The sequence below is a fragment of the Nothoprocta perdicaria genome, unplaced genomic scaffold, assembly GCF_003342845.1.
Source record: "Nothoprocta perdicaria isolate Ctin4 unplaced genomic scaffold, notPer1 scaffold_52, whole genome shotgun sequence".
NCBI lineage: Eukaryota > Metazoa > Chordata > Aves > Tinamiformes > Tinamidae > Nothoprocta > Nothoprocta perdicaria.
In genome coordinates, this window is record NW_020455777.1 from 2708816 (window position 1) to 2729935 (window position 21120).

At 36.0% G+C, this 21120-nt stretch overlaps 1 protein-coding gene across 1 annotated transcript in view; it reads left to right on the top strand.

Moving 5' to 3' along the window:
* The window catches only part of HBS1L (HBS1 like translational GTPase), a 56434-nt gene that overhangs the window by 319 nt on the left and 34995 nt on the right, over positions 1 to 21120 (top strand). The window contains exons 2-4 of the mRNA XM_026048176.1: positions 3663 to 3728; positions 3966 to 4103; positions 6761 to 6955. Of these exons, the coding sequence (XP_025903961.1) occupies positions 3663 to 3728; positions 3966 to 4103; positions 6761 to 6955 (399 nt within the window). The remainder of the gene's footprint in view (positions 1 to 3662; positions 3729 to 3965; positions 4104 to 6760; positions 6956 to 21120) is intronic.

Consider the following 21120-nt stretch of genomic DNA (forward strand, 5'->3'; position numbering starts at 1 on the left):
GGGACGGAGCTCGGTGTCTATCGAGAAACCTGCGCCTTAGATGCCTTTCTGGCGTCTCTTACTTAAGCTTTTAGTTAAGGTGATGAGGGTGCTCTGAGAGCGAAGGCAGTGCGTGCCCCGCTGCAGCACCTGCAGTGCCCGCTGCCCTTCAGCTGGGCACGCTGGGGGTTGCCCCCTGCCTGGGCATGCCGGAGGTTGCCCCTTTCTTGCAGAGGRTTTGTTTGCTTTGGCATGGAGCATGGAAAAATGAACACGCTTCCAGCTCGCTCTGTTATTTTGGAGAAGCCTTTAGGAGGGTGCAGCTGTTTTGTTGGCTGCYTTTGTCAGACTGCATAAAAAATGCAAGAAATACTTGTGCCTGCCCTTGGTCTCTGAGCAGACAGGTGCAAAGCGTSAATTTGTACAGCAGCAGCACAGACTGGGCCATGCACCATGTTCTCACAGCTTATTTGGGAGCAGGCTGGGTGCACGTGAACTGTTTGTGACATATGTGGGGTGAGCCTACCTAGGGGAGTTTGCTAGTGCAATTCCACCAAACGCTGGCAAAATCTGGTTGGGGATTCTGTCACTGTCTGCCTTGTTGGCTGTAATGCTGATTCTCTGGGAGGCTGAGTGCCCAACCTGTAGAATTTGTTTCAACACTTGTATGCTCATTAGAAACTTCTCATCGAAGTTGCTGACATATGTAATAACTGGCTGTAACCATTTGAGTATTGGTTTGCCCTTGCTGTCTGAAACTACAATTTCATTGTACCCTTGGTTAACTTTGATTCATATGTGCATTCTTTGAGTTTCTCTAATAAATGTCTGTTTGAAATGAAGCCTATCACACACCATTTTTCTCTTTTTAAATTTAATGTAACGTGAGATGTTCTTGTAATGCCATTTCTGATTCTGTATTGCTTTGTGACATTTCTAAAGTGAATAATAACAATATTTTGGACGCCTTTCCTAGGAAAGTTTTTTGAGATMTTAGTTCTTGTGGCCTTTATTTCATGTTGTTCTATTTGTTTTGTCTCCTTTTTGATGTTCTGTGATGGGAAGTGAGTATACTGTTTCACCTGAGAGCATGCTCATGGTATTGAGCACTGTTGATACTGTGCAATGCTTCTCTCCCAATCTGTCCTCTGATTTTTTTTTTTTTTTTTGGCCATTGCTTATTCATTTTTATGGCACTGCAAGCTGAGCAGTTTTCATTCCTTTTCTTTTTTTTTCCTTTAGTCTAGAAATTGAAACTATATGAAACAGGCAAGAGATTGATATTGTGTGCGCTGACAAAAGACTTCCTGTGAATTCACTTGTCCTTCGGTTAAGTTTTCCAGGAGTTTTTGATACTTTCCCAAGTCCTAGCCAAATTGTGAAAGGTGGGTCTGTCCCAAAAAGTTGGATTCTGAGAACCACTTTATAGAGAATTTGATCCTCATAGGGAACCAGGATGTAGTGTATTCATTTCACCATGATCAAAGAGGTGTTTTTTTCCCATTTATGATAAATATGTAATTTTGTTCCCTGATACTTAATTTCCAAACAAATTTACTGGGCCACTAGTCTGTCATTAAACTCCACATACAATATGTCAGCCCTTTTAGTCACTGCTTTAGTCACCATTCTAGGAAAATTACAGTGGATTTTAGGGTTAAGTTTACTTTGATTTTTCTCATTTCATGTTAAAAGACAAACACCAAGTCAAATAACCCCTCAGAATACTTTCTTTGCACAAATAAAGTACTGTTTTGAATTAAGAGATTTTATCAGAATGCAATTACAAATCTTTTGTGCACTTTGGTGCTAATATTTGGGAATAAAATAATCACCCATAGATATTTCTTCCAAAAAACATACGGACAAAGTCGTATCTTTGCAGACAACCATTCAGTAAAGCACAAATCCTTGTTCAGCACTTGTAAAGGGAAAACTTGCCAGCAAGCTATTGTGTGCCACAGGAGTGCTCTGGTCTGAGAACATGTGCTGCAAATAGTCACATGATTACTTCCCCAGCCTAGTACTGCTCCTGAACTGTTAATTTTTCCTCACTTGCCTGTATCTGAAACTGATGAGAAACTGATGAGAAAACCCGCCTGGATGCCACCCTGTGCCACATGCTCTAGGTGTGCCTSCTTGAGCTGGAAGGTTGGACTAGATGATCTGTAGAGGTCCCTTCCAACCTTGAAGATTCTGTGATTCTGTGATTACTCAGCTAAGTCTGAAATTTTTATAGGTAGATGCAGTGTTTTTAAGATCTCAATTCCATGATCTAAAAGTTCATATTAGACTACAGAGCTTTTAGTGTTATAGCTATTTGTTCATCTGATTCTTTTAAAAGATTATTTGTGAAACTTCCAGTAGTGTACAATAGCATCTCTTCAGAGCATTCGATTAGTTGTTTCATATTTTTAACTAGTTAAAAGATATGAGTGTATTTGAGGTTTGTGTAATAACAGAATAACTTATTTACAAGGTTGATGTAATATTAAGAGTAGCTTTCTAATTGGGAATAGCTTATTTTCAAATTGTGATTCCTTATAACAGTACCCTTAGTTGAATAAGTCTTTGTAGCTGTCACATATCCAAATTGTTGTTGTTTTAAACAGTTTTTAAGCTATGGTCATAATATTTTACTATTTTGTATATGTTGGACCGAATCAGGAGGTGAGTCTCACTAGAAAATAATCAGATTGTGTTAGCTTCTTTCTTCATGGATTTCAATTCATGCCGAGATGACCGAAAATTTTATTTGCTAAGGATTTGGTTGTTACTTACTTAATGACATTTTAAATGTTTGTTCAGGGAAAAGATGAGGAAAAATTTTGATTGGCTATAAAGTGATTGTCAAAGAGTTATCTTTTAAAGATAACTCTGTCTTTCTTTCTTGAAATTCAAAATGTTCTTGTTAACAAGAATTAACAAATTGATTTTTAAAATAAAGGGCAAAACACAAAATATTATTATAGCATTATGAAAGTTATGCCTACTAGAGAAGACTACACAATTATTCTTTGGTAATAGATTATTGGAGGACTCTAATATAGTATAGATTTGACAGGCCAGTCTGTCAAGATGCTGTGCTTGACCTTTTTGAATTAAAAGATTATGACTATCTTAAGGACAAGGTTCTTCCCTTTAGCCTGAAATGATTTGAGATAGCCAAAGGGCATTGTGAATTGTGATTTCTACCTTGCTGAATTTGAACTGACATGCAGCTGGCCATGAAGATTGATCAGAGAGAAAAGATCAGAGACACAAAGGTATGGAATAGAAACAGTGATCCATAGTTATTGGAGTAAAGATYGAGTCGTCCGTATGTGCATAACGGTTTGAGGGATCTAGTGGAAATATCAAGAGAAGTACAAGACCGTGGATGAAAATAAGTGAAACTATAGAAAGATGGGTTTGAGTTATGAGGTAGGTCTTCCAAAAGAGATACTGAAGGAGGAGGATGGTGAAGCATTGCAACTCTTGAACATTTTCTGCTTTCATAATAAGTAGACTATTAAATATTTAAGATCTATCATTGTAGCATAGATTTTTTTCACGTATGTAAATAACAACTTTTGGAATACTGGACATGCAAAATAACTTTCTTAAAGCCTTATGTAAAAGGTTATCTTTTGACCAAGCATTTAAAAATTAAATAGATTAATCTTACTTTCTCTGCTCTATAGATTTTGAAGATGATGACGTATATGGCCAATCAGTAGAAGATGACTATTGCATTTCTCCTTCAACAGGTTAGTTCGAGTGATTACAAATAGGCATTCATATTCTGTCTTCAGCTTCTATATGTTCTGTATAGTCTTCAGGTAGTGATCACGATACAGGGAGGTTTCCCTATCCTGCTCCTTTCTCCCCTCTGATCTGCCAAATCATTGCAAAAAGATGTCATCCTAGCTTTTCTGTAGATAGGCTTCCTTTTTAAAAGAAGAAAAAATTTATATTTGATTCTTTTTCTTTTTTTCCTAATGTAGCAGCTCAATTTATCTACTCAAGGCGAGACAAACCAGCCTCATTTGCTGAGCCGTTAGAAGAGGAATATGGCTATGAAGGTGCAGAAGATGCTGCTGATTACTTTACCATCAATCACAAGTTGTCTGGAGTTGATAGAGGTAATTATAGAAAAATAATAATTCTTTTTAGAGAAGTTTCTCTTATGTGTAAAGACTTACTGAAGTAGTCTTAAATTAGTATATTTTTACTTGACTGACTTAAACTACTTACATTTTGGAATTTCATACTAGAACAGCACCCTTCATGAGTGTATCTGGTGGAAACATCTTCAGCAATGATTCTTTAAGGTCTTAGCTACTTTCTCAGATGTTACTTGAAATTTGCTAGCACATTCTAGAATATATTCTGAGTTTCCATCTGGAAATAGTGAGATTGCGTAAGGAATTCAAAGATAACATCTCTCCCGACTTGCACCAGGAGTCCATATAACCTGATAACCTAACTCCACAAATGGATGCCAAAGAAAAAGCATAAGAAACAAGATATCTCTATGATTTTTTTCCTGTAATGCCTTCCATATTATGGCAATTGGCAGTATTTAACATGGTTTTAAACCGTGTCATGCATTTCCTTGAACCAACACACAAGAGCTTTGGATACCTGCGCCATATACAACCTTGTCTAATCCTGTTTTGAACCCTTCAAACTTGGATTTCCACTTGGTCCTGCAGCCATGAATTCTGTTTTATAAACTGAGTTCTGCATGGAGGGAATAATGTTTGATTTTGAATTTGTGGGCTAATTGCTCAATTACATACTCTATGAAAAGAGTTTTCTTCCTTAAGTAGTAATAACCAATTTAATTTGTAATTTTTGTGGGATTAATCAGGATTATTTTTAATGTGTTAATGCACATAGAATAAGACGTGTTTCTGAATGATAAGGCAATAAAATAAATGAATTGAATTCAATGTTTAAAAGAGAATTTCCATGAAATTTTGAAGCAGCAGACAATTCTGGATTCAGTATCAAGTAAAGTGGGAGAAGCTCTGATAATACATAGACATATAAGTAAATATGATAATTTGGAGTGTAATCTGCATGCTTTTCTAGAAGGAAATAATGCTGAGAAGTCAATTTGGAAGAGTCAGCAAGCAGGTGGTAAATATAGTCAACAGAGTATGTAGTATTTAGAATGCTTTTGACAAGGTCCCTTGCTTATTTTAAGGAGTTAAATGATATTGAAACAAGAAGAAAAGTTGTATTCTGGACTTAAAAAGGTATAAAAGGAATCTAAAAATAGTCATACCCACTGCAAAGATTCTATTTATAGCAGTGGTATCAAAATAAGTGCTTTGCTGGTATAGATTCAGGTTGTGTTGTTCATAAATGCATAAATACAATTGGTTATTCACACTAATCAGTCAGGCAGCAAAGAATTTGAGATGGGTGCTCTTAATGAGCTGGATAATAGAATGGCTGACCATGTTCTGTGGAGCTCTTTCAGTACTTGTTTTGCAGGGGAAATGTCTGGGGAAAATTGGTTTGCTGTTTAAATATGGGCTAAGGATGCTGGTTTAAGTAACCTGGTAGAAGTTGGAATGGGTGTTGAATCTGYTTTTCAAAGTTTTGTAAAATTTGGCATCATTGGCAAAGTTTTCAAATAGCCTGTAGTCTTGTTGTGGTCTTGAGTAACCTTCCTGAAAATTGAACTGGCAGGCTGACGTTCAAGGGAGTTTTCTTGGCTTCTGTTGCAGTACTTGCAGGTCCGATGAGCACACTGCTTCTGTGAATGACTGCCTGGTGAATTTTCTGTCTCTGGTTGTGTGGCAAGTCAAGAATGTTAGGAAAGCAATCTCTAGTCAAAGTTCATACGAGTTTGATGCTTTTACTGCCTACTTTATAACAAGGAAGTTTATTTTCTAAACTGTATAAATATTTGCCTTTTTAAACAAACAAACAAACAAAAAAAACCCAGAGAGTCTGATGAGAGTCACAATGGAAGTTAAGCACTAACTTAATGTTTCTAACACAAGACTTAAATAGAAAAGTAAAAGATTTTTGAGAAAACTATACTATAAACTTTCTGTAACTATCAAAAGCCTATTTTTAGTGTAGTGTTTTTTTCTTAAGTAAACTTTGCTCAAATTCTGAAAACAATTTTTGGATATATCGTTGTGGTAGGATTTGATTGTCAAAGATCTTTGAGAATTTAATTTCCTTTGGTAGCAATACAGAAAGCTGATGCAAAGCTAAAAAGGATTGTATGACCCTCAAAAAGTATTACAGTTCTAGGAAAGGTAAAGATTGTGGATGATTTGGAAGCTGCAATGTTGATCCAGAATCACTGTTTATTTAGAATTTGTCTGTTGTGAAAACCCAAGACCTGAATAAACACTCTTTACTTTGGATATTAATTATAGCATCTGTAAAAACTTGAATTGTGCTGGTAAGTGGAATTCCACGTTGATGTACCAAATTAATATGAATAATTTTAAGGTGTTTTTTGCACCGCTTTTCAGCAGTTAAACTAGTTAATTTTTATAGAATCAAACTATGTCAGTGTTGAAAATTTAACGATCAATATATGGTAGTAAATGATAGTTCTATAGTGTAATATTTTAAATGGATCAAATGTTCTGCAGGTTTTGGAGGTAAAGCCTGTTATGAAAAAAAGTGAGATTGAAGTTGAATTAAGGTTATCTCTTAATGTGATATTTCTGTCCAATTTCTGTTATCAGATGTGTGGTGTTAGTGGTTAGACCACTTTAAAACATTTATTTTGTAGCTTATAACAGTAATATGTCTCTTCTAGCCCGTCTTAATTCATGCCTTGATCAAATGAGAGAAGTTTTGGGAGAATCTGTACCAGAGCAAACAATGGTGCAAGCAGTATTGGACAGTAAATTTGATGTACAGAAGGCTTTGGATCTTGTGCTTTCACAAGACACTAAGCAAAATACGAAGACGAAGAGTGAGGACCCTGTGATTATAGGAAAGATGACAAAAGGTACACTTCTATTTAATTATGTTTGGCTTCAGGATGATTCATTTCTATCTACACTGTAATTTTGGCTTTAAAACCCAAGAAGATACTTATTGTGTTAGTCATTCATGAGAATTATGCAAGGCTATCTTTTCTAAATTATTGTATTCTAAAAATTTAAAGGAAACAGCTTTACTTGAGTTGCAAATCAGAATAAAACAATCTCATCTTAAATGCAAACTGTAAGCAACCATCTAGAGTTTTCAGTACATTTTTGTCTTCTAATAAATGACTTTAACTGTTTGAATACACGTCCTAGAAGTTGGACAGCGTCTTTAAAAGTTTTGTATACTTCCAGTATTTCTTTGTTGAGCAAATACTCCCTCCTTCCCCTTTTGCCCCGCCCCTCCATACCTCTCCTTTTTGATAGTGTTTTCACAATAATTTCTTGTTTTGATTCATATGTCAACTGTAATATCTGTGCTGGCATTTTAGGTGATTTTTTTTTTTTAACTTCCATGATACTTGAGTAAATATCCATCATTTAATTGAATATTAGATCAGGTTGCCCAGAGAGGCTGTGRAGTCTCTGTCCTTGGAGGTGATTAAAACCAGCCTAAATGCAGTCCTGGGCAACCTGCTCTAGCTGGCCCTGCTTCAACAGAGAAGGGGGGCCAGGTGACCTCCARAGATCCCTTCAAACCTCAGCTATTCTGCAGTTCTGTGGTTGTATGTATGATGATGCACATTGCTCAATAACATTTAGTAATTAAATGCCTTTCCATRTGTTTTCTTTTTTTTTTGCTGCTGCTGTCTGCTTAAAAAAAAATAAAAATGGATGTTTCATTGCGACCATGATTCTATCTGAAAATTACTGGCTCTTGTAAGGTAAGGAGACTTACTTTGTTGTCCAGAAATATTTATTAATGCAGAAAATGTCTCTTATGCAGTAGAAAATGTTGTTGACAACACTAACACCTCTAGTCTTGGAAACCAGACAGCCAAAAGCAACTCATCTTGTTGCTCTTCAGTTACCAATGACAAAATGCATCTTACTGCTAAAATAGCCAATATGCCTTTATCTGAAAAGGAAGGTTTGAAATCCTCTTCGCTTGCTGTATCTTCTTTCAGTGATGATTTAGGTAAAGGATCATTGTATGAACCTGTGAACAAACAGGCAGAGGATCCACTACCAGAAAGTGCTAATGCAGTAAGTTTGATTCTTGACAGTGAAAATGCTTACTTGGATATAGGAAGTAACACATCTGGAAATACTTCCGTTAAGAAGTCACAGTGCAAGGAAGTACAGGACTTGAAATCCTTGCTGATGCAAAATGTGATTTGTGAAGACAGCATTTCTTCAGATACTTCTGATTGTCACAGTAATGCAAACTTTGATAGTCCTCATGGTTTAGCAAGTCCTTTAGGAAAATTAACTCTTGATTCTGAAGTTGGTCGTCCTCTAAATAGAAAGAATGAACTTGAAAGTTTGTCTTCGCTTGTACAAGGTAGAAAACAGGTAAGTCTTTCTTTAGAGATGGCCACTTTGCCAGTGTCAAAGTCTGGAGGTGCTTCACTGGCTGACTTACTTCAGGAGCACCAGGAATGCAGTGCAAGCCGCTGTTACTCTCTGGCTGATCTTTATGCTCAGTCAAGAGGGAGTCTCACAGATGTGAAATTGGGAACCTCATCATTATCACAACTAGTAAGTCAACCTCAGACTTCAGGGGTGATGCCAGAACTGACAGAATCGTTGTCTTCGCTAGCCCTCTCCAAAGTTTCTCCAGTAAAGGATTTTGAGAGTTTGTCACTGTCAGATTTAATTGCGGGGACTGTTGAAGTAGACAAAMCTCAGCAAGGAAAGGACTTTTCCACACTAAGTGTAACTGAGGTGAAGCCCTCTAAAAAAGCAAAAATTGACTTGAGTAGCATAAGAAAAAAAGCAGATGCATCAGTAGAACAAACTGTAGTAGGACACTCAAATGTCTTAATCCCGCAAACTAAAGATTTAGATGTAAAGCAAGGAAAAGGTTCTGGTTTTCCTAAAACAGATAAAAAAGGCAAAAAAGAGTTTATTCCTAAGAGGCAGGATTTGACCCTTTCGTGGATTAAGGCACTGCGTGCCAGACCTTCACCCTTTGCTTTAACTTTGTGTCTCCGTTACCCTCCAAAAGGCTATAAGCGGCGCAGGGTGGGTGTGCATAAAGCTTTCCTGTACAGCAGGCAARTGCAAGAAGTGAAACCTGAGGAAACTGCTCCTGCAGTAGCCATAACACCCTTTGACTTCCAGTCAGCCTCTCCCGATGATATTGTGAAAGAAAAACAAAAAAAAGCTTTTATAAGAGAGTAGTACAAAGCATGGGAAACAATCAGTGTTTACATCTTCATATCTTAAGAAATAAATTTTATATGGAATATTTATAGCCCAGAATTAAAATCATATATTTTTTTAACAATATGTGTCACAATTATCGTTACATTGGTAACTAATTTGTACAAGAAGTTTTTAGCTGGTGCACTGGATTTCTTTCCCTTTTTCCCTAATTTTCACTGACATTTTAATATTTTTAGCTTTAGAAAATCTTGAGCTTCARTAAATAGGAATTGCATGTATAAGCCTATAAACACAAATAGACTTGTTTATACACCTTTCTTGGTGTTCAAAATATACTTCATTGGGAAGAACACTGACTTAGTATTTTTTAAAAATCATCAGTTTTGCTGCGTGGGATGTATTTCTGGGTAAGGAGAATCTCTGTTTATCTTAGGCATATATTTTATTAAATGTTTGTAAAGTTGAATTTTCTGATAAGGGATATTAAACSGTCAGCTCGTAATTGGTGTTTTCACTTGATGTCACTCTTCTGTGATCATTTTGGTTTCAATGTTACAACACCATTACCTTCAATTTTTAATAGCCTCATTGACCTCTATTTTTAATAGTTGGGGTTGTGATAGGACCTGTATAGCTTTTGATAGGACGTGTATAGTTTCTGATAGGACCAAATTTATAGGGCAGCACTTAACGTAGAAATTGCGTGCCCCTTCGCTTTGCCAGCACATGTCAAAATGGGATATTGAGAATTTTGGAATACCTGTTTGCAGTAGTTTCACGTAACGTGTTTCGTGAGAAGTTTCAGTAGGATTTTGCGTTTATTTTGGGGTCTGTCAGACTCCAGAGGAGTTGTGGAATAACAGTTCTCCTTTTGGTTTTGGCATGAGAGTCTTTGGTTAAGGGGGAGATTAAAACAGAATTTCAAGACAAAGCAGAGGTGCTTTTTTGTATTTGTCTTGTCTGTTTTGGAGGAGAAAGCTCCCTTAGTAGTGGAAATGTGTCCTTTTCTATTGTTGGCCTTTTTTGCTCMTACTTTTAAGCTTTAGAAGATCAAAATCAGACCATTTGGGACTTTTTTTTTTAAGCTGGTAATTACCAAGTTCTGATGCACCTCTTAGGTGTAATGTTAGGCATACATTCATTCATAAATTGCCATACACTTATCCATCTTAAAGCTGGCAGCTAGTGTGGAGCAGTAGATTTAGTTCACTATGTTTTATCAGAAAGGCGACAAAAATAGATTTATTCCTGACTCCAGGTTGCAGTATAGTCTTATTTTTAAACAAAAATAAAACATGTTCTGCTCTCAGGTACAAATTTCATGTTCTGTATATTTTGTCTCATTGACACTTGCATTAATCTCGTTTAGAGGCTCTGAATAGCATATATTTTAATTTTTTTAATAATAGTTTGACCTCTGACCTCTTGAATGAATGTTTCTTATCCTTACTAATAAAAGTTTTATATAATGACAGTGTTGTATTGTTTATGTTCTAGATGACATATTTGGTCTAGCCATCTGTATTATTGCATATTTTAAGTGCCTTAAAAGTTTAAAGTGTAAATAGTGCAGCCTGATGTACATACTGTGCTCGGAGAGCCTCAAGAGCAGAATTGGTCTCCTTCCCCCTTTGCTTCAGGACCTCTCTTTCCTCTACAAACCAGCGTCCGCTTCTCAAACCTGCTTCAACAGATATTCCTGTTTAAGATTTGAGACTATAAGGTTTGTGAAAGTCTGGTTGATGCTGCTTGTACGCTGGTTGTATAATTAATAAGTCTTCATACCTAGTTCTGCTTCTGGACCAGTGTGCAATGCCTTCAGTAGTCCTTATTCTGCAGTTAGTCCCAGTATGAACTTCTCRCTCCCGAAAAGCCCAGGTCTTTTTTTTTCCCATCAAGAGGAAAGATCCTATTAGGAGTGTTTAGAATTAATGTTTTTCAGAAATGAAGTGTATTCTTCCAGTAAAGAAATTTCATTTTATTTAAAAAATAAACTACAAAGTTAGCTACAGTCCTGCRTGGCCCTAACGTTAGATGTTTTGAGTTTCTTGTGTTCAGAATTCTCTTGGGGCCCTACTTAATTATTCTGAAGGCAGAGTTTTCTGATGCAAACACTTTCTGAATTTTCATGGGATGGCTTTTTTTTGGTTTGTTTGTTTTTCTAACTCCCAGATCCTTTCTTTTATTCTTCCTATTGGGCTTTTTCATTATTGTGGTCTTTTTTTTTTTTTTTTTTCTTTTCTGACTGCTGCTTTTTTTCCCCTAAAACTTTTTAGCACTTTTAATAGTTATAGAGCCAACTACTGAACATGCACCAAAATTATAACCTGTGGATTCACTTGTAAAGTACCTGTAAATAATTTGTGTACTTGGAACTTTTTTTTGGCATGGGAGTTATGTAGATAAAGTGTTGGAACAAATAGCTGAAGCCACAGGGCATCAGCATGTTTTTTTTTTTTTTTTTTTTTAAATGGATCCTACTGGGGAAATGGCAGTAAGTTAGCAGGCAACTTTGGGTCTTGTTTAGTAACTAGATTTTCACATATTTGATGGTATTGGTGACATGAGAGATTCTTCTTCCTGCATCCCAAAGTAAAAAAGTGTGGAAGTAATGAATAAGCCTGAATTCCAGTTACTTTTCAGCAGAGATTAGTTATTTTTATATATGGAAAATTGCACTTTTTTTTTCCTAAGAAACAAAAGATTATTACTGTGTCTGCTTTTTAAGTGAAACAGGTATGTTAATTTTCTGGATGAGGAACTAGGTTTGTGTGATCAGTGGCAGCTTTTTGTTTTGTTTGCTGCATAATATGGCATGTAGTATTCTTGTATAAGAGCTATGTATATGGTCTYTGCACTGAAGTGTTTCTGCCTATTGAATGCTATGAATGCTAAAATTGTTAATCAGACTTGTCTATTTTTATGCTTGAAACAGTCAACTTTTCCCATTTTGCAGTTAGTTTGCATTTGTGTATAGTTCAGGTTAGCTGTATTTGTTTTAGAATTCACATATTAATATTGTACAAGTGTCTCTGTCCATATATGGGTGTACAAAAGAAAATATTCAACTACAAAGACATACAGCTTCTAGTGTTTAGGCTGTATACCTTTAAGGTATTTTGTACATTATATTTAATTTGTACATAATTTTTAATTAATGAATGCATAATATTTTAATATCAAATTGTCTTGTGGATATTGCTTTATGTACCTAAATAAAGTGTATATTCTTAAAGGTCTGACTTTAATTACAATTTATTTACAGCTTATAGAATAGTTATGACTGAATGGACTATGAAGATTGCATTTATAGTGTAAGCAGCCTCCAGTTCTTGGCTAGGCACGTTCTTTGCCTAGGCACGTTTCGTTCTACCTTGGAAGATCTCTTTGGAGAATGTCAAAAACTGGCATCTGCCACTGTCTTCCAGTACTGTATTGGGGCTCCACGTTGCTTCTGGCTAGAAGATCCTAGATCTGGCTAGAAGATCCTAGATCTTTCAGATCCTTCAGTAGCTTATAAAATTTGTTAAAGCCTTAAAATGGACAACATATTAGTGAAATAAGGAAAAAGTAACCAATACTAAATCTTGAACTCTTTCTTTCCTCAGAAATYGATCATTTCAAGAGCTACTACACTTGATTTGTTTTAAAAACTTTATAGATGTCTCTTCCATTTTTCTTTTGACCTTACTTTCTCTGGGCCTTGTGATAAGCAGGCTTTGTGATAAGCTGTAGTTGTTTTGGAAAATCAAAGCAAACTGAAAGTCAAATGAAGTATGAGAAAAGTAGGAAGATAACTGCCMCCACTGGGAGATCAGAAATGATTGATGCTTTATAATCTCTAGGGCTTAGTTTGGTTTTATTTTGCTGTTTCTTTTCATAACAAAAGCTGTCTTTTTTAAGAGGGAATGCTATTAGAAATCTATGTTTCAAATTCAGAAATATGTAATATTAAAAGCTGAAATATGTGGTTATTAATTTTTATTCAAAATACCTATATGAATAATTTCACATTGAACTGTTGAGACAATTCTCAGGATCATAAGCTCCCAAAGTAGCAGACTACTTGAATACTTTGCCCAATAATATTTTTGATTTTAATGATGTGTAGGTGAGAGGAGGTCAAGATTTCAGTAATTGTGCAATTTTTCCAGGGAAAAAAAAATACTGTGAACTGAGCAAGAGAGTGTGTTTAGTTTGGTAGCTGCTACCTTTATGGGAGCAGTGGCTACTTTGTGCTATGGTTTCCCAATACTTTCTCCAGGAACAAGGCCCTTGTGGAACTATATGTATAAATATTGAGTAAGATGTAGAGCYCTGGCACAGGCTGCCCAGGGAGGCTGTGGAGTCTCCTTCTCTGGAGATCTTCCAAACCCGCCTGGATGCAGCCCTGTGCCCCGTGCTCTGGGTGTCCCTGCTGGAGCAGGAAGGTTGGACTATCAGATAATCTCTAGAGGTCCCTGCCAACCTTAAGGATTCTGTGATTCTATRTAAGTTTCACAGTGAAGAGTCAAGATTAACAAGATAAATGTAAGGATAGTTTCAAGGAAAGGAATAGAAATTGAAAAGCTAGGGAGAGAGTGTGGGGGTCAGAAGCTCAACTTCAGTTTTTGAATGTTGGACTATACTGCTTTGTTTGAGGTCCTAATAGAGAAGTAATAGAGAATTTGCTTATTGGTATTTGTTATTCACTTAAGATTTTTACTAATAATGCCTGTATTCAGGACTTTCGGGTACTTAGAATATCTGAGAGGTTTTACAGAATACCACCCATGAGCAAAATGAACAGATGCTTTGAATACATTTTGTTAATGATGTTTATCTTTCAATTTTATAGCATTCTGGTTTTGTCTCTTCTGTATAAATATTTCTCTTCACTTTGTTTTGACATGAAAAACAAATTCCATGAATCTTTCCAGAACCTGTTAGTTCATGTAAGCGGCCTTTTCTCTTTACTCGGTTGAACACAACTGGGTTTATCTTTGGTGTGCAGTGATGGGGGATTTCTTAAGCTTTGGACAAATCCTTATTGGCCTTTTGGCTTTTTATGCTACTGAGCACCTACCAGTGCTCAGTAGCATACTGATACTGATACTACTCAGTATCAAAATGCAGATGGTAACTTTTTGGCAGGTCCACTCTGTTATTATGGATGGCTGAAGTGGGGAGTCTAACTGAAAAACAAATATGTACAAAGTAACGTTTTCTGGATATTATTTTTTAGGGCTTCAAAGAAACCCTGGAGGAAAAAATATATGAATTCAATAGTGGCGTACAATGTATTTTCATTGACCTAGAAATCCACCTATTTTAATTCTTCTTACTATACTGAGCTATAAWGCTTTGATTTTTACAAGTCTGAAAATCAGTTATTTACACTGAGATAGCTAAGAAGATTTTTCTTCCCCACCTTTTCTTGGCTGTGCTAATTATTCAGTAACATGACAGTTCTTAGATGCCTACTGTTGTGCTGAGAGCCCATTGTGCTTAATACCGTTCAGATACAGCATGAATTCAGTCTGAGTTCAGCCAGAGAGACCGTGTTCTTTACGGAATGGAAATGTTTGAAATTTGACAAGACTGGTAATTTAGTTGTATCTTAAATCATGGAAAATAATGAGAATTTGAGACTTCCGTGTTTTTTTGTAAGAAAAAATATATACCTAGACTTTAAGAGAAGTTACTGAATCTCAACGCTAAGGTACTTGTGGGTTTTAGAAAGGAAGTGGCTTATTTCAGGGAAAAATGTGTCATCAGCAGTGAAAAGCTTTTTAAAATCCTTTGAGGTATCTTTTTGAGATTCTCCTCATGTGTATTGCACACCTACACTGGAAAAAGTGACACTCCAGGCTTTTTCTGAGTTTTCTGTTTTGGTTCTTTAACACTAGATTACTTTTCAAACAAAGAATATAAAGCAATGCGAGTAGGCCAATTGTTTTCATAATTAACTATACCACATATTTTGGAAGCTAGGAGAGCTTAGATAAAACGAGGGTTCTGTCTTTAATATTTCCTCAAGAGATTTAACAAGAACCAGAAATCCTGGGAAAACGGACGCCCAGCTTTTTCTGCTTCCGTTGCCCTTCTTTCTCAGTCCCTGCAACTCATGATAAAGATCAATCATCATCTAGTTTCCTCTGTGCCTTTAGAAGATAAAGTGAAGAATTTACTAAATTCTCATGTGTGCTAGAGGGCCAAGAAGGAATGGTGGCAGTCATGGCTTTTGAGATCTTGTTAAATCAAAGATATCCAAGATAATATACTGCTCTTCCAGGTTTGGTAAGGCAAACTTTTCTTCTCTCTTGTATATGGGAGATAGTTGTGTTTATGAATCATTTTCTGCTAACATGCGAGAGTTGTTGGTGGGTCTGGAAAATATTATAACCACATCAAGATTCCCTGTGAGTGTTGAAGAGAAGCTTTCATTCCTTAAAGTGTTTATTGGAAAATTGGTATTAAAAATAGGCACAGTAAGAAAAGGAAGCCTTTACYGCTTCCATCCTTGCACTTTCTTTACTCTGGATAAAGCAGCGGTCTAAAGTAGCTTAAATCAAGAGTTTTAGCCAGTCAGAATCCTTGGTAAATGTTCATGGTTAAAATGGTAAAGGTTTTGGAAAACCTGGGCTACCAGWAACTTTAATATGGAACATATTTCTGTCTGTTGAATCTGTGAAGCCCAGTTAGAGACAGGGAGTGACTGTTTGTTGCATTAATTCTTCTTCCATATCTTCACTGCGTTTAGASGGTGAGAGTAAATGGAAATTCTATATCTAATGGATTCCAAAAATATAAATTSAAGTTGTTTTGGTTACTTCACTCAAGCACTTGAGTGCTTCCTACCACTTCTCATGGTTTTATAATCACATTTTCTTATTCTTCTAATCTTTTTCTCTTCCCTGTTGCTGGTTCACATAAGCAGGAAAATGACTAACTTTGCTTGTCAACTGGGCAAAATCATGAAACCTAGTATACACAAAGTGCTACTGAATGYTTAAATTGCAAAGGAGGAGGAAGATTGCTACTCAAAATGTAATTACTGACAYGGTGAAGAAAGCTAAAAGACTTTTACAAGAAATATTTTTCAGGGAAAAAAATGTTACTGAGTTGAATGCTCTTAATGCTCTTTTTGTGATAGCATGTCTGTGCTAACTATTGTGAGGGTGGGGATGCTCTCTGTATGCAGGCACTTGCCACTTTGCAAGATGTCTTTGCAAAGTCTCTTCTKTGGTGACGAGGAAAACATTAAAAATGAACTTGAGCCCTTGGAGGTATCTCTGTGAAATCATAGGAGTGTGAGGTGTATTTTTTGAGACTGTCAAATGAACCTTCTCTTTCTTGCTATTATCTGATCTAATTCTGGAAAGTTTACTTTAACTTCTATATATATTCTATATTTTACTATATCCAGTCTTCTTTTCTAATTGTAGTAGATATAAACCAGTGTGCTACTGTAGCTAATTTTAACAATGAAAATAGAGCTTCTAACACTGTTTCATATCTGTACACAGGATGCTGTTTTCCGGATTTGCCACTTSCTTGTTCTTTCAGAGGATAGTGATGTCTAGTCATTTTTTGTAGCTTTAGTTAGGCAGGTTTATCTTTGATGCTGGAATTAAAGTATTTTTGGCTTGGGCCAGATTGCTTATGCTTATAGGAAACTGTGGAATAATTGGATAAATTCTTGGAGAAATTGTGTAGGTAATGTGCGTAATGCAGAACAAGCGTCATTTCAAAGGGTTGACTTAATTCTATGTAAATGAATATCTTTATGGTGTCGAATAGGGCAAGTTTTACAAACTTTTTCTATCTCTTTTATACAAAATGGACATTTTGCGTGTATCTTTTGCTCCTTGAATATCATGCCATATAGATGTGTGCGAGTTAGCTACGTGTATTTTTGACTTGCCCAGTATCTCCACACCTCCTTGCAGCAGTTTCCCTAGGTCAACTCAAGCTTTATGTTAGAGTTTCGTAGCTGTTAGGGAGAGCCATTAGTGTCAGCTTGATTATCTGGTTAATTTTAGATTTCAAATCGCTAACACTATCCATGGTTACTGGCAAATTCTGAAAGGGCTTCTTATGGACCGACATCCTCTTCCTGCCTCATCTGTTGTAGCTGCCTGTAAAACCTGGTGGTCCATGAAAACTGTTGTCTTATCTGTTGTCTTTTTTTTTTTTTTTAATAGATTTATCACCATAGTTATTGTAGTAGATGTGTGAACTTTGTGTGCCTTTTTTTTCTGCTAATGCATTGCTTCTCGTACTACAGAAATTCTGGAATGCAGATAATTTCAGGGTGCTTAATCAGCCTGCTGCACTGATGTTGCTCCGGTTTGTTTTGCAAGTTAGATCGAAAGATCTTTAGCAGTTTCACACCCATGTTTCAAAGATCTTTTGCYTGTAAATGTATTGCTACGAATGCATTTAAATAACAAAGATGTTAAAGGTTTTCTTTCCTCGTGTTCTTGGTATTCTTTTTTTAATAGTCACTGCTTCCTCTGCATTTTACTCTCCAGATACAACTTCTATATAAACAGGGTGAGGTAGCAGAGTGGCAAGCTAATTCTGTTTATTTTGGAAAAGAGGAAAGATGCCTTAAATTCTAAAATTAGAATCAAATAGCCAAATTAATATTGAAGGCTGTTGACTTGACAAATAAGAGAACTGAATACTTAACAAAAACTAAAGGAAAATAACTTAGCAGTAAAGTACGCCTCCCATTTCAAACTCCTATATCTAGCAGCTTGCCTGTCAAGGCAAACTTTGGGAATGTGCTGCTCCCTCCTGTGTGGACCTTCGTACATAGACCTCTAATAGTGCAGAGAAGTGTTTAATGATGTTTAATAATATCTTTAGGACTTTGTTTAAAGATGGCTGTTGTTCAATAAACCAAACACACTTACTGAACTTTCTTTGGTGTCATATTGAGGTCAAAACTGGGTTGTACTCTTTTCTTGGATAGTAGGGATTGCTGCGGTTTACGGAGGTGCGTACATCACGAAGGTCTTTATAGTCAGAATTGTCTATAAAGATACTAGTGTGATTGTCTATCACACTAGTAAAGAGCTCCTAGTGTGGTATAACTGCCTACATCAGATACCTGTGTTTTGAACTTTAAAAGATAGAATAAAAAATGCAGATTCATTACCATGATGATGGTATATTCTTGTAATCCAAGGAATAACCRACTTCTGATGGAGATGACCTGATAGAAACTGGTAGATGTGAACATGACTAGACTTTAGCCTCCTTTCCCTTTGTCTTTCTCTTGTGATGYTCTACCATGAGCAGTAAAGAGCTTTGAGGAAGAGTGCAAGACTTTGGATAGCCCTGGAAGGACGTTCTGTCCTGAGAAGTGGTTCTTAGTATGGAAATGGGCAACACCTCCTACGTTGTGCTGCTAAGCTGTAGTTCTGAAGCGGTAGGATATAGGAGTACTGTAGAAACTTCTTTTTTTGATGGCATACTACCAGCCTTTGATATCCTGATATGTGTACATGTCGAGAACAGAATTCAGCTAGTCTTTTGTTTAATTCGCGTGGAGTGTCTTTGTAGAATACTTAAACTGTCTCATCTAYGTAGATAGGATAATTCTCATTATCTTTACTATGTACAACTCAACTAAAAAATGAAATATTAAAAGCTTTATTTCATAACTTTGCTGAAATTACTGTCAAAGAATTTTGACCCAATAATATTTTGTAGTTGAAGGACAAAATAAAACTGATCTAACTGTATAAAGTCTTGACATAGTCTCCATGGAATAGTTAGGGTGGTGTAGAGCAGACGTTCGGAGATTCGGATCGATACCGTTCTGTAATTTGGGAACTGGTGGGGAGCTCCACCATGTTAATTGTTTTACTTAGCTGGATGAGAGTGTGTTTTGCTTCATTATTTTAAATTTAATCCTGGTAAATACTAGAAAAAGGTGTAGGTTCACTCAGCTAATTTTATTTGATTTKGTTTTGTGTGAAGTGTTTTACTTTATCTAATTTACATGTGCAAATGAGAACAATGCATGTGTAATTATTTTAATTTCCAACRTATCCTTTCTTAGCTTCTGCTCTTTTTCAACCCATTTCGATACATAAAGAGTGATGAAAATTGGGACCTGTTTCCACCTTTCTTATTTTCCTAATAGTTGTGTTCAAAATACATTTTCTGTGAGTAAGAACTTTTTAAGGTTCAGAACTTTATGAAATGAACTGTTGTTCATTTAACTTCTTTCAAGGCTGTGCATTTTAAACATCCAGATTCTTAAAAAAAAAAAAAAAAAAAAAAAAAAATTCAAGAGACCTTTTGGAAGAGTCAAAAGGCAGAAATTCACAACTACTGTTTCCACCTGTGAGTGGTGGTATTTTGGAAAACCTTGTTAAAATCAGTATAAAATACTGTTCTCCTATTATTATTTTTGTAGTGATTTTTTTTCTGTTATGCTTAAGGGGTTTGTGAGGTGGTAGATGTGGCAGTTCTTTCATAGTGCGAACTGTTCGACTCTCAGGAGCGCTTTGCACTCTGTCAGATGCGTTATTTAGTATATGTGAGCTGTGTGAGATCTTTTTTCTTTTCTTTTTTTCTATAAAAACTGTTTACAGTAGGGAGCTACTTAAATAAAAGGGATTCATCTGCCCAACTAAGAATAATCGCTCTGAAAAAGAAAATCCTGTTGTTTTGGGGACACATGTGGGAAACGCTCTGTTCTGTTAGGCTGCCTTAAATGTGTGTGCTGCTCTGCTAGCTCATTTTCCATTGCTCGTGCTTGTTTCTCTGGAAGCTTTTTTCCATCCAGATTATAAGGTGTTGTTTATGCACTGAATATAGTAAGCCAGAGGCCTTGCGTATAACACTGCCGTTTTTGCTAGCTAGGCAAACTTTTAGAATATCAGTTTTGCTTTTTACTGGGTTTGTCTTCATTTGACCCTGTGTGTCCCAGTGTCACTCTTTCCACTCTGGTAAATACTGTCAACTTTTTCCCTGGCAGTTTCCTCAGTTTATCAGAATCACTTATGGCCATGAAACACACAAAGTAAACATATATCTTTTTAAACTGTATTTTGCAGTCACTTGGAAAATCACTGTGTCTAACTTGGTCACAATGTTGGCTTTTTGATTTTAGTTTTGAGATTTATAATAGCATAATAGCTTTCATAGTATCACGGTTCTTTCTCATTAGCTACTTAGTGTTTACATTTTTCTGTCCAAGTATAATTCCAAATAAAGAGTTGATGTGATCGTTGATACTATTTTTTTTATCCATTACTTTTGATTCATGCAGAAACAGTTCTGTAACTTTAAGTGTMTGTGCTTTTTCCAAGTATCCTTTTATACTGCAACAGTTTTCTGTGTTAAATGAAGCAGAATAGTGACCTGACACAACTATCAATTTTTTTTATGTCCTTAGTATGACTGTAAACTGAGGAATTTGATTAGCATTTAAAAATGTGTATAAAATTTGCAAGTCTGCTTTATTTTACTAATATGAAGAAATACTGAGCATTCCACACAGAGATGGTTGTTAGGAATCTATAGTGAAATAATTCTTTATGAGAAGATGATYGCTTACCAAAGCACCAAAAACTAAGCGAATTGAGAGCCTCTATCAAGTAAAGATATCATGGTAAAGACTTTGTGCCTTGTTGAGAAATGCCTTAACTGTTGGTTTGGGAAGATTTGTGTCTCTGTCTCTCAGGTGGGATGGGCAGTCAGGATAATCAGGAAGATAGCTWTGGAATGATACAAAGTTCACCCTCATGAGTGGACACATAACCTGCTTCCTTCTCATCAACACCATTTCAGTGGGCAAAACCAGTATCACCATTTCTACCATCCCTGGCTTCACCACTAATGAAATTCT